Here is a 14776-nt window from a genome sequence, read left to right on the forward strand (position 1 = left end):
CTCGATCGCTTGCAGCTCCGGTGCCTGCTTTGAGGATTGGCTGGAAATGTATGTGGTGTATCGGGATAACAACGATCGCTTGCTGGGTCGCTATTGCGGTTTAACTGCACCCGGACCCGTTGAGAGTCCACGAGGTGCGGTTGGTTTACGCATTACGTTGCACACGGATCAGGAGAGCGTGGCCAGCGGCTTTAAGGCGCGATATTTCTTTGAGTCGGCCAAATCCGATGCGGGCGACTGTGGCGGAAACTTCAGCAACGAGGACTCGGGCATTATCACCTCCCCGAACTATCCAGCCGGCTACAAGGCGCCAGGTCGTGGCATGGCCTCCAATGCCTGCAACTGGGTGATGACCGCACGCGCCGGCTACAAGTTGTCCATCAACTTTGAGCAGTTTGGGCTCGAGGGCGATCCGGCGAGTAAGTACAATAGTACCACTATCACCATCCACAACTGTATACTCTCAACTCTGTGTATTCACAGATCGTGGCTGTCCCGCTGCTGTGCTGCGGCTCTGGGTAAATGTCGATTCGGATCAGCCGCCTCTGGAGCTGTGCGGTGAGAAGCCTCCCATTGAGCACTGGCATTATATATCCACTGGCCAAACAGCACGCATCAGTTTCACCACCAGCGACAAGACCGTCGGTGCACAGGTGGGCATTGAGCTGGCATTGATATTCAGCGGAAGTGGAGGTTTTTGGGGCTTGCCATTTGGCAATGCCCAGCTGAATAAAATGCAAAATTAACAAACACTTTATTTATTCAGGGCTTCCGCATTGTATGGACGGAGATACAGGACTCCGGCCCGGGACCACCATCCATTGGGCTGCTTTGCGAGTCCACCTACCACTTCCAGTGTGCGGCAGGCTATTGCATATCGGACAAGCTGCGCTGCGACGGCGTCAAGAACTGCGGTCCCGGCGATGATAGTGACGAATTGCATTGTGAGTCGTGAGTGAGTCGAACGGTTCAGTTCAATTTTTATTTTCCTTTTGATATACTTTGTGCTATGTTTTTGTTTATACTCTATATATATTTACATACTTATGTATTGTTTTATCGTTGAGTTTGTGTTTTCAGTGCGTCCACTGAGCGACCATGAAAATCGTATGAGTAATCCTTTAGTTTAAATTCCATGATTTCCATTTGGTTTGTCGTTCGATAATAATACATAAAGTCTATGCAATTGATGCATATTTTGTTTATTACGCTTTTCATTTGTTTATAACAGCCTCGAAAACTTGAACCCGACGAAACACTTGCTAAAAACTATATCAATTAAATGTGTAAACTAACCAAAAATAACTTTAAACTAATACTAACCAAATTAAAAACGAAATTAACTCCGAACTCAAACAATTTGAGGCCTACAAACTCTAAGCACCACAATTTTGAACAGCTCTGTATGGTGTTTATTTCTGTTTTTGTTTTGTTTCACTTTCATGGCCAGAATTTTTGTACATACAATTTACAATTGTTTTTTAGGATTCACCCATTCAAGAACTCACCCTAAGCTATGCATAATTATTGTTCTACCTACACAAAGCAAACATGTTAAATGGCATACTTTATCGTACGAAACCAAAATCACAGCGTTCTCAGTAATAACAACAGCCACGCCCACACTAAAACTATCTCTCTTTCTCACTTGTCTTCCTCTATTTCTCTTTATTCTCTGTCTTTCTTTAATATACTTTCTCGATGTGATTTTCCACTTAAACCAACTGAAAACTAACAAACTTTACTTAACATTTGAAACTCCCTAAAATAATCTCAAACAAATACCTGAAACAATCCGTGACAATTACACAGGTGACGCAAACTCCACGCATTTGCCCACATTTCTACAGACATTTGTTTTAGCAATTATGGCATTAGTCTTGAATACGTACAACTAAAACGTAAAACTAAATCTAAGTAAAACGAACTAAAATCAAAAAATTTCAAATTGGATGGAAAAGTGATGAAAACTATTGCAATAACTTAATAAAAAAAAAAAAACAAAAACAATTTGTAATAATTTTTGCAAGCATAAATTACACGCCAAGTAAATGCTAATGTATAAGATTAAAAAAAAATGCATAATACTTTTGGTCACATATAACACGTGAGTCCTGCATAAACTTGTCTCAAATCGCTGCACACGCCCACAACGCCCCCACACCCACAATCACGACATGCACAGTACCCACCCACCAAAAAAAGAGACCCACACACTCCACCACAACTCTCAAACTGAAAACTTGCCACAAATGCCACGTTTGAGTAATGCATCGTTTTAGAAAGATATTGCATTAATTAGTATCAAATATAAATACCCTCTACAAATTTGTTCTCTTTGGTTGCATATTTCAGTTTTCAGTAGCACTCCGGAAATAGTTTCAAAGCATGCTGATGAAGTATTTCTTTATAACTCTGGCTTTTTTATGTTCTGATCTTAACTGTCTTTCCCCAATACCCAAAAATTAGTATACCAAATGATAAACTGAGCTGCATTCTCAACTGTTATCCCAATAAAAACCATCTGCTAATAATATCTATTAAACCAAATACTTCAATGCCAACACATCCACTGAGTACATAATCTGTCAACTACTTAGCTAGATAATCATTTATACATTATCTTAGCATCATTTACATTTATCATAATCAAAGAGTTTGGAAGCCTATGTGTATAGTATTTTTGCAGCTAACTGTATTAACAAATGCTATTTATTTGTTTTGTACTTTGGTTTATTTACGTATCGATTCCTGAATTAGGTATCACGGAAGCGGCCGAGGAGGATCACGACGTCCTAATTATAATAACACTAGTCGTCGTCTCGTCCCTAATCTGTCTCCTATGCACACTCTGTCACTCCAGAAGAAAACGTAGAAATCATGCGCGTCAATTGGGTTTACATCGGAATGCACACTATGACTCGCAGACGAGCGCAACGGGTAAGGGAAGAGGCGTCAAAGGATCGCAAGATGTTTTGTCTTGAGTTTATGTTTCCATTATGATTTTAGGTTTCCTTTGATTTCGTTTTGTCTTTTATAATTTCGAGGTAATCATAAGAAACGCTTTGAAATAGATCGATTTTTAATACTATGACCATCTTAATATTTGGTAGCTGGTCTTAGCTCCAGTCGACGTCATTTGCAGAGTGGAGGGGCGAGCATTGCGGGCAGTTTACACGGCATTAACAGCGGCACCTTGATCATTCCACCCGCGCCCCTGCCACCCACCAGCGTGCCACCGCCACCGCATATATGTATAGCCGGGATTGACATGTCACACGGCCTGATGTCCAACGACGAGGACGATGATGACGACGACGATTTGGAGCTGGACGAGGATCAGCTGGCGGCGGATATATTCATAAACGATGTGCATTTCGACGAGGATAATATCGATCATGTAAACCAAATGGCAAACGTTTAACTATGTTTATAAGCATTTTTATCGATAGTTTCAGCTATAGAGCGCTTTAGATTAGGACGTGCCCAGTCAAGGGGTACGTACATAGATAAGTGAGTACGAACTTCGGGTGAAGTTGGAGTTGAATGTCTATATACATACTGACTGCGACAGATAGCAGAAAGAACTTGAACAACAAGAACAAAAATTTAAAAGTTAACAATACCTAAAAGACAAAAAATTATGCAAAAGTGCGAATTGATTAAGACATAAATTTAATAAGCTATAAAGAGGGCGCAAATAAACGTAAAAAGTACAGTAGGGCGTAAACATTGTAGTAGCGATAAACGATAAACGATTAACGATTAACGATGAACAAAGAAGACAGACAACAAATAATAATTACATTTAAATATACATACATACTATATTATACACATAGCGACTATGGGGGGACAGAGAATTGCGAAACGCACATTGATGGTTCAGGAATGGAAAACCCAAGCGGCGAATATGTAAAGCATTTTCTTAGCCACAAGAGACCGCAAAAAAGTTGTTGATTTTTATATTTGATACGAGTAATATTTAGGTGAAGCATAAATTGAATTAATTATACAACAAAACAAAAAAAAAAAAAAAAAAAAAAAGAAAGAAACCCACAAACACACAACACAGAAACATGAATAAATAAATTTGAACGCAGGCAAAATAAAAACATTCAACTTATTAAAGGGCATAAAACAATAAAGTAAATACCTAAAGTATATATCTATACAGGCGCGAATAACTTTTATTTACACATTTTTTTACAATATGCAAAACACACACAAAATTATACATTTCTCGCCACAAGACCGATTAAGCTCAAGTTTAACAAGTTTATAAATTGAAGTTTTTAACAAGTATAATAAAAAAAATAAAAAAATACATAAGACATACATACAAGAAGATTGCATAAATAAAAGAATTAGTGACTATCAAACCTGTATCTTCCAGCAAAAGTTAAACGTAAAATCCTTTAATTGAGGGATTTGTATAAATAAATGAACTTATTAATACAAACAAATTAAAAAGCGTCACTCGTGTCGTGCGCTTCAAATTCCAAAGTCGATAAATTCAAAGATTTTTGTCTATTTAAGCACATTTTTATAGACATTTAAATGGAATGTTGCAGCGACATTAACAAAAGATTAAAACAAAACAATTTATAAAAATGTACACGCTAAACAGAACGATAATAAACACTTTTACAGTAAATTAAAATCCAAAAGTTAACTCTAATAAGAAACACTGAATAGAAAATGCAACTATTTCTGCCAATCGTTGAGTAAAAATAATAATTATTTTTTCTTTAGTTCCGATATAGTTTATGCTATACTTTTCTTCGATGGAAAACGAATATTAAGGGTAAACATTTTAGTTTATATGATTTTAAAATGAGGGTTTTTAAATGATAAAACATAAATGAAAATTCGAGGAAATAAAAAAAAATTATTGGTTTCATAGCGCTCGTACATTTTGCATAAAGAACTTTTTAAAAAAAGAAAAGGCTTAAATAAATGAGAAAAAATTAAACAGTTCAACGTAAAAATCACTAAAAGTAAAAATATGTAGGTGTTTAATAAAAACATAAATAAATAAATCCAATACATTAAAGAAATAAAACGTTGTTAAATTGTTGCAAAATGCATAAAGATCAACTATTTCATAAGAAATATTAAATTATTTTTAAATAATTGCAAAATAACAATGAAAAAATGAATAAATATTTAGTTTAAGTGTATACATTTTGTTGTTGTATGACATTAAAATGAGCCCCAATTAAATTAGTTAATTAAAAAATTGAATTTGTGTTCTAGCAATTAAAACAAAGAAAAATTAAAAAAAAAAACTATTTACTAAACATATAAAAATTTAATAAAAATGTTCGAGAAACACACGACAAAATCCCCGTGAAAAGTTCTAAGCGTTTACTAAAAAAACACACAACGTTAAATTAAACAAGCAAGTGTTAAATTTACATTTAAATCTATATTTAAGCAAGGCAAACCAATGAACGATAAGTTATACTAAACAAATATGTAAAGCCTAAACCAAAATGAAAAAAATCTTAACCCAAGCGTATGCATTGGCATAGATCGCAGCGCTTTAGCAAAAGATAGTTGATTAAAACGCAAACTTTTAAAATTGAACAAAAACACCTACAAAAACAATTCCATGTTAACATTAAATATAAATAAAGGTAATTAAATAAATGAATACTAAACCAAATCCAACTGTCATTATTATTCAATTTATAGTATATCCTGACTGACTGACTGACTGAGTGATTGACTGACTGACTGACTGACTGATTGGTGATCAACGCACAGCCCAGCTGAAATTTTCACTGTCGTTACCTTATGTGATGTAGGTGCACACTAAGACGGGGTTTCGGGAAATTTCACCCGCAAGTGTGGAAAAATCGCGAGAAACGTTTTAACGAAACGTTTTTGTTTACCATCCTTTAAACTTTATATGTGCCACGGGCAAGGCCGGATTATACCCGCTAGCACATTATATGAAATGTCTATTTTAAATATCATCACTGGAAATCGCTTTTAATGAGGGATGTTACTTTAAGTGCTTTCTTCAAAATCTTGAAACTTTAAAGATGACATGATAAAAAATCATATGTGAAAATTTATAAAAAATTTTGAGAATATTTTATTTTTGCAATTAAATACAGCTTAAAATGCCACATTACTTCAAAGTGGACCGCACCAAGAGAGAGTGGTTTGCAGAAAAATGCATAATTAAATGTTTCAGTTTTTAGTTTGCGAATTCAAACGAAATTTTGACAACATTTTGTTGATGGCCTCCGCATCGCCGTCGACCGAAGCCTTGTCCTGTTCCAATATTTGCTCAAAACTCTTTTGCTTAGTACCGACCAAATAAAAGTCCTCATCGGCTATTGTGACCCGTCCGTCGGCATCAGGTGCTTTGCCCTCATAAATGTCCAGAGCTTTGAAATCAAAAACTACAGTGAGATGGTCAGACAGACTACTGTGAGAGGCCATAAGACTGCAATGGCAGTAACTCACCCATGCTCTTAATTAGTTTGCCATCGGTATCCGTAAAATTAAACTGAAATGTGTTGACCACAGTACGCTTTTCGGGATCCGACTCCTTGAGCTTATTGCGAATTTTCTCAATAATTTCGTCGCTTTTCATGCTTATGGAATGTGGCTGAACGAGGCACAAGTGGAGCGTTTCAGTGCAGCTGCTTGACTAAATCAACCGCAGACGCCAATTGAAACGAAGACTGCGGATTACCGCAGGCGTTCTCGTTGTGGCTTTGCATAATTCTTAATTAAAGTCAATTTGTTTGATAGAGACATGATTGACAATATTGATACAGGGCATGAGAAAATCCAAATCGTCTACTCAAACACTTGGATAGTATTAAAGGGCAGTTCAATTAGATATATATATTTTGATAGGTAAACTCTATTGCTACTAAATAAAACTTAGTATATGACGAGTGGATGAACGCTTATGTAAATTAGGGCTTCCATAACTTTAGCAGGCCGTCTTCACTATAACTGGCCAGAAGATTCTGATGTGGATGATGTGTTAGGCCAATGACGTCTTTTTCGTGTACCTGAAAACAGAGCAAATGCTTGAGACTGATTACAGATAAACTCACGACAATACTTACATTTAAGGTACGCTCCAGCTTGCCCGAGGAGACCGAGAAACAATATAGCACTTGATCTTCGCCAGCGCAGTAAATGAATTCGCCTCGGGGCGAAAGGGTTGCTGAGATAAAGGCACCGCCCTCGCGCTTACCCGATGAGAATGAACGTACAATTTGCCCCTGCATGTTCATAATGACAACCGTGTTAGATCTATTGCAGACTATGAAGTGTTCCGGATTCTTGGGCAATATAAGCACAGTGTTGACGGCCAGCTCATTGCCTAATGGTTTATACGTAGCTACGCATTCAGTGGTCTTAAGTGACCAGACCTTGACGGTGCCGTCAGAGGATGCACTTAGGACACTGTGGCCATCAGGTGTAAACGTTGTCTCGTTGACAAATGAGGTGTGACCCTTAAACTCCTTAAGCATTTTACCCGACTTCAGACCATGCAGCCGCACAGTGTAGTCAAAGGAGGCACTGAGTACTTGGCTGTTATCGCGGGAGAACTGCAGACAGGTGATGCCTTTGGTGTGCGCTTTTTCGAACTTACGCAGACATTGCCCGGTGATGATGCGCCATACCTTTATCTGGCCATCCTGAGCGCCAGACGCAACCATCTCAGAGTCACGCGAAAAGGTTAATGCCAGCACGGCTTGCTCCATCATCATGAACTGGTCCTGCGCCTGGTATTTCAAATCTTTACGTACTTTGCCCGTGGTAAAATTCCAAACTTCTAAAAAGCCATCCACACTGCCTGTTATCAGATACTGTCCATCTGGTGAGAACTGTGCGCACTCTACATGTGACTTTTCGCCGAATTTGATTTGACGGAACAGCTGCGTTGGATACATTTCCTCCTCTTGGTCTTTCATGGCTGCTTTGCCGCGGAACAAATCGATGGTGGTGCCGGGCGGAAGAAGACCTTGGTGTTGTTGCCATTTAAGAGCCTGGCCAAGCAACGCCAACAGCCTTGACGAGGGCACCACGTGCACCTCTCCACTCAACTCCTGGGCAATGGCCGTGCGCCGTTTCTCCTTGCTGCTGCCCTCCGCATAGGCCTCACGGGGATCGAAGTACGCACGCTGCAACATGTTCTCTGAGGGATAAACCGCGTAAATAGGGTTTCTTTAGAGAAGGTTAGATACCCACCTAGATGTATGTACCGCTCGGGCTCGTGCTGTTTCAACATGCTCATCGGGTCCGTTTGACGGAGTAGAGAACGGGCGGCACCCAATTCCCGCAGCTCTATTAATTCCAAGACAATTTGCTCATACAGATTGAGAAGCTTTTTGTCGGGCAGCTTTAACGATTGAGTTACTTTGAGTACTGTGTCCCAGTGTCCATTCGATATGTCCTGCACAAAGCCGTCGACGCTGTCCACTGTGTTAAGCGAGACGCCAGTTTCCTCCTGGAAGGCAGCAAATTATTATTTATGTTTAATTTGGGAGCTTCAATCTTACTTGTAAGGTTTGTAGCGTTTTAAGCAGATTTGATTCCTTCAGATATTGTTGGATTAGACGAATAACGCTGAAAGAGGTGTGTTCAACAATCAGATTATATAATGCGGGATTATTTATACTTACTCTGCTGATTCTATTTCGATTGACATGATTAATATTTAATCGCTATAATGTGGTTTTATATTTTCTAGATTCTTAATAAAAAACGCGTCTTTTTTGCATCAAATCGTTTGGAACAAGTTCATCTGAGCCAGTTGTTCTTCATATCTTTCCTTTGGTTCATTTGTCTGTCCGCATTTATTACAGTTTGTTTACCTGTTATTAACAGCAGCTGCTACAATTTTCGAAAGAATATAAAGACAGAGAGACTGTTTTATGTAAACAAAATGAAGTTGATGTCTTCGTTAAATAATACTTTCGAAAAGGCTTGAGTTGATATATAAGAAATTCGATTATAATAGAATGTTAAAAGATTTTAAAATTGCTCTATAACATTTGATAAAAATGTTATTTACTTATTCTAATATCGATATATTGCATTGGCATCCGATAACTCATCAGTAAGCCGCCAACAGCTGTTTTTTCTTCCTCCTCCTAATCGCATTGGATCTCTTTGCATAACAACCAAACGCTAAAATTGAGACCGAACTAAATCAATTAAAATGTCAAAAGCGGCGGGTAAATTAAAATCGCTGAAGAAGACAGTGGAGCGAGTGACGCATACGACGAAACTAAGAACAAATATACCTGCCGGCATGGCAGCAGCGGGCCCACCGCTGGGTCCCATGTTAGGCCAGGTGGGTTAAAAATTGCTATTTCGCTATGCTTAACATGTGAATAAAAAAAGTATTTTGACAGCGTGCCATTAATATAGCCGCCTTTTGTAAAGACTTTAATGCAAAAACAGCGGAAATGAAGGAGGGCGTACCCCTGCCATGCCGGATCTCAATGAACAGCGATCGCAGCTACGACTTGGTCATACATCATCCACCTGCAACATTTTTTCTTAAGCAAGCAGCGGGCATCCAGCGGGGAACAATGACACCTGGTCATGAGGTGGCCGGCATGATTACCCTAAAGCATTTGTATGAAATTGCGGCAATCAAGATACAAGATCCGCCTAATGCGCTGCTTACCATGCAGGTAAGTTAAAGCTACATATTTAAATCCTTTTTACAAATTTTTACTTCATTAGCAAATGTGTGAAATGCTCATAAGCATTGCACGGACATGCGGCATTAAAGTGGTGCGTGATCTGGATCCCACGGAATATGCCCAATTTCTGGAGGAGCGCAAAGTTATTGTCGAGGACCAGCGACGCGAGCTGCAGGAAAAACGCGAGGCTAAGATGTTGCGAACGGGCTAAATATACTATATGAAAAACATTTTTAAATTGTTAATAATATACATTTATAACTAAGAAATCTATTCTATGCTGATTCTCTTGCGATCCTTTGCGGCGTTCTTTTTGCGTCGTTTTTCCAGATGTTTGTTCAGTTTTCCACTATCTTTCAAATGCTCGAATTGAGCGACCAATTCTCTGGCACGCCTTTCCTCTGCAATGTAAATATTAAACACCTGGGGTCAATTCTAATGTGTCCTTAACTTACTCTTGGTCAAATAGTGCGGCTGGCGACCCTCTTCGTACGCTTTTTGTATCTCTTGGCGCTCCCTCTTTAACAAGTTTTGCTTGATATGCCACCTTTTGTCCTCCACGTTTTTATTAACGAGCCTTTGCATAGTGTGTTTGATTTTTTGTTTTTCGTCGTCATCCCGCACATTGTCCAGCTGTTTCTGCAGCTGGACTACTTCTTTGTCTCGTATTTTCGTGATGAATTTGTAGTTTTGCTTGAATGTATCAATGTTATAGGTGCCCGAGCTTTCATCGAAACGTGGATCTCGGAGCACGTCCTCTTTTTTACGCTCCACACGCAGCTCCGCGCCCAAAAAGGGCACCTGTCGCTTAGCACTTATTTCCCTAGGTCGATTCTTGTTCAAGCGTTTCAGCTCTAATTTTGTTTTAGGCTGTTTTTCTTTGACTCTTTTGTTGCCTAGCACCGCCTCCTTGTAGACCTTTGCGCCCAGTTCTTCCTTGAGCTGCATTATCTCTTCAAGGGTCATGCTCTTTAGATCCTCGCGAATCACACCCTGCGGATGGGCGAAAATTGAATTAAGTGAGTTTGGCATATTCCACCAATAAATTTACCCGTGTCTCGTCCTCGCTACTCGCCTCGTGGTCTGACGCTGCCGAGGACTCGCTTGAAGATGCCATTATCAACTGCCAATACAGGTAAAATTACAATTTTAAATCAAATTCACGTGTTTTGTTGTTGTTACGCTTATAGAGACGAGTCGTGCGCTATATCGATAAGTGATAACTAAACAACACTATCGATAAATTGATGCTTAACATGTGGCAATGCTTTTCTCTTGCTAACACGCTAGTTTAGCGATGTGGCAACGCAACGCATGTCAAATCTTCCAATTGGATTGAATGGCGCCATACTACAACTTTTGAAAGTAATTAATGAGTAGATTTATGAAAGGTGTTAAGATCAATGAAGTCAAAATGAACTGTCAACAGTTGGTCGCATGCCGTTCTCTCATTAAATGCTTCATTTACTTCACGTGCACAAAAACATTGACCTAACTCTCGTCATATAAACGTAAACATCAGTAAAATCCTGGGGGGTAGTTTTAATGGAAACCATAAGTTGGCTATCTAGCTACACATGCCCACAGTTTAGATGGCCAAGGCTTGGGGCTCTTACTCTCGCGGCTTGTTTACATTGCATTTGTCAGCCAGTCTAATGTGGGCTGGGTCAGTCGTCGACCCGCTGAAAGACAGCTAAGACTAAAGCATTTAACGGCCATGTGACTTTTGGCCATCCTATCAGGAGTATGTTGTACGTGGCACGCTTGCGTTTAAATTCATTTCGAAAGTCATTCACAGGGCCGAACCTTAAGCAAGAGGGGGCCCAAATGGGATCACAGCTAGCAATTGCAAATATGTATTATAAGAAGATTTCAATTGTTATCGCAGCCGAATCAATGTTTTAAATTAAATGCCAAATATAAAATACCTAGGAGATCAGGCATTTTTAATTCAGAAATAAATAATTGCCTAAATGCATAACCCCAATAATATGCATCGAATAAATAAATATTATGTATTGGCAATTTAACTGACATTATGTTTGAGCACATTGCTTGGCTCCCATGTCAAAGTATTCGGTTTCAGCGGGCGACCACGGAGTCGAGCAACGTCCATTCACCAATTACTCGCGTTTATGTATCGCGCCATTTGCTGCGTTGTCCTTAATTTCTTAAAAAGCGTTTAAACATCTAATGAAAGCATTTGGCTTGCGATTTTTACTGTTCGTCAATTTAGTTGCGTTTGGAGCCTCGCTGCGTGCGGTTCGTTTGAAAGTTGAGCGGCTCTCTTGGCCTTGTTAGTAGCTGCGACTAACGGTTGCATAGTTGACAGTCGCTGGTGGAAGGACTATATCGATGATGTGATCATGGCCAAAATAATATCAACGATTAAGGCCATTCTAACGCGCATTATATTCAGCGCCCACAGCCTGCTGGCCATTTGGCAGGTGACCACGTTCAAGAAGGATATCATCTATTGGACGCTATGTGGGCCACTGCTGCTGCTGCTGCTCGAGGGCATCTTTACCATCATGATCAAGAAGACGCAGGAATGGCGCTGGTAAGTAAGCAAATCCTGTCAGCTATGCATATTCGGGCCATCACGTATATGTGGTATTGCTTGAGGCAATGTAAACAATAATCGGCTGGGGTTGACGTCATGTTCGGGGCTTTGATTTTCAATTAAAAGTGAAATCATGTGTTTAATGTGTGTGCCCGTGGCAAGCAACCACCCTCGCGAGCAGCTCATAGTGAGTGACCACGAAGACCACTCCTCCAGGCCACAACCCACGCGCCGTCGTAGTAAAAAACTTTAATGGAATTTCACGAAGGTGGGCGGTCATTGCCAAACGCACCAGGTCCTTAGTTAGTGTCTTTCGCTAGTTGTTTACCTTTTGGCGCGGGGCGCATCACTTTGACTGTTGCTGTTTCTGTTTGTTTTGGACATTTGCCTTTGCACCATTTCTCCTGATGCCCTTCTGTGCTATCTTCATTCAGGTTCTGCCCCTCGGTTTTTCTGTATCTGAGCAGCATTGTGCCGGCCATTTGGCTACTCGAACTGGATAAGATTGAGCGGCGCCTGTTGCTGATGAATGCCTCGCTAGCCAATGCAAATGCCAGCATTGCCGTCAATGACAGCAGCCTCGCCGGCACCACCACCACCACCAGCACCAGCACCACCCATACCACCACCACCACAAACAGCAGCGCTATAGCGCCAGTGGCTGATCTGCTTGATGATGCTGGGATCACTTTGCCCGTCATCAGCCCCGACACTTGGACGACGCTCATTGAACAGTTTCTCATGCTAATCCTGATTGTGGGCCGCTGGCTGCTGCCCAAGGGAGACCTGACACGCGACCAGCTCAGCCAGCTGCTGTTGGTCTACATTGGCACGGCGGCAGATATCATTGAGTTTTTTGACTCCTACAAAGATGATTCCATAGCACGCATTGGATTTCTGGTCTTCCTCACATTGGGCATTTGGTCCTGGAGTCTCATGCAGTTTACCATTGTGCTGTCGGCCACAAGAGGCAGGCGACCACGAGGCAGTGGCTCCCATCACAAGGAGGAGTAAGTCGAATATATATCCTATCCTATCCTCTACCGAACAGATACTAAAATTCCATCTGTTGCAGCCAGACGGATTGCTGCCAGAACTGTTGCTGTGGCATCGATGTGTGGGGTACAGTATAAATATATATAATTATATAATATTTAGATATACATGCATATGCATTAACTTATTCCACAGGCATAGTGCTGAACGTCATTCTGCAGGATGCGCCGTTTCTCACATTTCGTCTATTGATTATATTTCAATACAAGATAATCAACTACATGAACGTGTTTTTCACATGTGAGCTATCAGAGATAAATTAATTGGCAACGATTGGTTACAACTGACATGTTTCAGGCAAGAACTCCTTGGTCATTATACTCCAATTATACCGCCTGTATGTGGTCAATGCGGAGTTCTGGAAGAATCGACGCGAGAGTCGCATGGCCAAGGCGCGTCAGTATCAGTCGCGTCGGCGAGTTCACGACGCGGACCAGAACAGCATCTATATGATATCCAATGAGCGTGGCGGGGAGGTCAAAAAGAAGATTAAGAAGTGAGTGCTCAAATATAGGGGAAATCCCTTCTTGAACCGTGTTCGCTTTCCTTTTCCTCAAACCAGAGCCAAGGATAGAGACTGCGTTGAACCAGAAGCCAGCTACAGCAAAAAGAAGCGCGACAAAAAGGGCAAGTGAGTAAAAATATCTTAGCTCACCTTAAATCACCTGATGTATACTGCATTTTACTCAGAAAAAAGCGTAAGCGAAAGGATACGGGCTACTCCACTGCCAGCTCACAGAATCTGTACTCCACCAAGGCTAGTAGCAAGGACAAAAAGGGCAAGAAGTCAAAGCGCATCTGCAGCAGCTCGCCCAGCGACTGCGATCCCATGAATATTAAAAAACAGAAACGAGCCAAAAATGCTGAAAAGGCTGACAAAAAGTAGGTGACAGGCAGCACTTTTCAAATACTTTTTCATTTCATATATTATTTTTAGAAAATCCAGAAAAATTGAGGCTGTTATTGAGGAGTCAAGCAGCTCCACCAGCAGCAGCTCGGACTCCAGCAACTCCACATTGCCCAGCTATGAGGTTATAGATGAGAAGAAGTCGCGACGCCGCAAGCATGGGCACAGCAGCGACTCCAGCTCCAGCTCCAGCAGCTCGGACTCGTCCTCATCATCGTCGTGAGTTGGGTCAGGCAACGTTTGGACTAACGGGATTTTAACGCTCAATCCGTTAAAAGCAACGTTGGGGAAACAATCTTTTTGATGACAGCCAAAGGCACATTTGGCTGCGACACTGGTCGAATTAGAGCCATGTGTCGCGTTTTTTGGTAGATAACCCATTGCGAGGTTAAATAATTTGTCAAAAACATATATTTTCATATGTTTGCATATATTTGCTAAAAGAAAAAACCGTAAACAAAAACAAAAATACTCAAATTTAAGCTAATAAAATAGCGTCTTAATTTTCAGACAAGTTGGCAGCATCGAATTGTCCGCTCTCTTAGCTTTTTA

The 14776-nt window shown here is 40.4% G+C and overlaps 6 protein-coding genes across 12 annotated transcripts in view; 3 read left to right on the top strand and 3 right to left on the bottom strand.

The window, feature by feature from the left end:
* LOC115771944 (cubilin) overlaps positions 1 to 4049 on the top strand; it is a 49592-nt gene extending 45543 nt beyond the window's left edge. For 3 of the 6 annotated variants that reach the window (XM_030717843.1, XM_030717845.1, XM_030717844.1), the window contains 5 exons: positions 16 to 419; positions 484 to 653; positions 767 to 944; positions 2761 to 2940; positions 3114 to 4049. In XM_030717843.1, the coding sequence (XP_030573703.1) occupies positions 16 to 419; positions 484 to 653; positions 767 to 944; positions 2761 to 2940; positions 3114 to 3424 (1243 nt within the window). In that variant the 3' untranslated portion in view covers positions 3425 to 4049. Of the gene's footprint in view, positions 1 to 15; positions 420 to 483; positions 654 to 766; positions 952 to 2760; positions 2941 to 3009; positions 3048 to 3113 lie in introns of all 6 variants that reach the window. The other 3 variants (XR_004018999.1, XM_030717846.1, XR_004019000.1) reach the window with 3 other exon arrangements.
* A 2053-nt stretch (positions 4050 to 6102) lies between these two features.
* Positions 6103 to 6673, bottom strand: LOC115771781. 2 transcript variants are annotated; one of them, XM_030717642.1, is made up of 2 exons: positions 6484 to 6673; positions 6103 to 6404 (listed from the first exon to the last, which is right to left on the bottom strand). In XM_030717642.1, exons 1-2 carry the CDS (start codon positions 6611 to 6613, stop codon positions 6205 to 6207), a joined length of 330 nt encoding a protein of 109 aa, XP_030573502.1. In that variant the 5' UTR covers positions 6614 to 6673; the 3' UTR covers positions 6103 to 6204. The 2 variants fall into 2 exon arrangements, with proteins under 2 accessions (XP_030573502.1, XP_030573501.1); XM_030717641.1 differs by having other exon boundaries at positions 6103 to 6419.
* A 174-nt stretch (positions 6674 to 6847) lies between these two features.
* Positions 6848 to 8847, bottom strand: LOC115771780 (WD40 repeat-containing protein SMU1). Its single transcript, XM_030717640.1, has 5 exons — positions 8667 to 8847; positions 8544 to 8610; positions 8233 to 8491; positions 7101 to 8179; positions 6848 to 7043 (listed from the first exon to the last, which is right to left on the bottom strand). The coding sequence occupies exons 1-5, from the start codon at positions 8690 to 8692 to the stop codon at positions 6945 to 6947; spliced, it is 1530 nt and encodes a 509-aa protein (XP_030573500.1). The 5' UTR covers positions 8693 to 8847; the 3' UTR covers positions 6848 to 6944.
* A 270-nt stretch (positions 8848 to 9117) lies between these two features.
* On the top strand, positions 9118 to 9967 carry LOC115771772 (39S ribosomal protein L11, mitochondrial). Its single transcript, XM_030717627.1, has 3 exons — positions 9118 to 9340; positions 9402 to 9686; positions 9739 to 9967. The coding sequence occupies exons 1-3, from the start codon at positions 9206 to 9208 to the stop codon at positions 9907 to 9909; spliced, it is 591 nt and encodes a 196-aa protein (XP_030573487.1). The 5' UTR covers positions 9118 to 9205; the 3' UTR covers positions 9910 to 9967.
* LOC115771771 (ribosomal RNA processing protein 36 homolog) lies at positions 9937 to 10898 on the bottom strand. The gene is made up of 4 exons (XM_030717626.1): positions 10881 to 10898; positions 10750 to 10821; positions 10154 to 10691; positions 9937 to 10099 (listed from the first exon to the last, which is right to left on the bottom strand). The coding sequence occupies exons 2-4, from the start codon at positions 10813 to 10815 to the stop codon at positions 9969 to 9971; spliced, it is 735 nt and encodes a 244-aa protein (XP_030573486.1). The 5' UTR covers positions 10816 to 10821; positions 10881 to 10898; the 3' UTR covers positions 9937 to 9968.
* Positions 10899 to 11977: 1079 nt separating this feature from the next.
* LOC115771906 (transmembrane protein 26) lies at positions 11978 to 14743 on the top strand. The gene is made up of 8 exons (XM_030717796.1): positions 11978 to 12258; positions 12696 to 13271; positions 13337 to 13383; positions 13453 to 13557; positions 13615 to 13813; positions 13880 to 13948; positions 14008 to 14199; positions 14255 to 14743. The coding sequence occupies exons 1-8, from the start codon at positions 12065 to 12067 to the stop codon at positions 14445 to 14447; spliced, it is 1575 nt and encodes a 524-aa protein (XP_030573656.1). The 5' UTR covers positions 11978 to 12064; the 3' UTR covers positions 14448 to 14743.
* Positions 14744 to 14776: the final 33 nt, after the last annotated feature.

Source organism: Drosophila novamexicana, unplaced genomic scaffold (assembly GCF_003285875.2).
Source record: "Drosophila novamexicana strain 15010-1031.04,08,12 unplaced genomic scaffold, DnovRS2.1 tig00000108-arrow-pilon, whole genome shotgun sequence".
NCBI lineage: Eukaryota > Metazoa > Arthropoda > Insecta > Diptera > Drosophilidae > Drosophila > Drosophila novamexicana.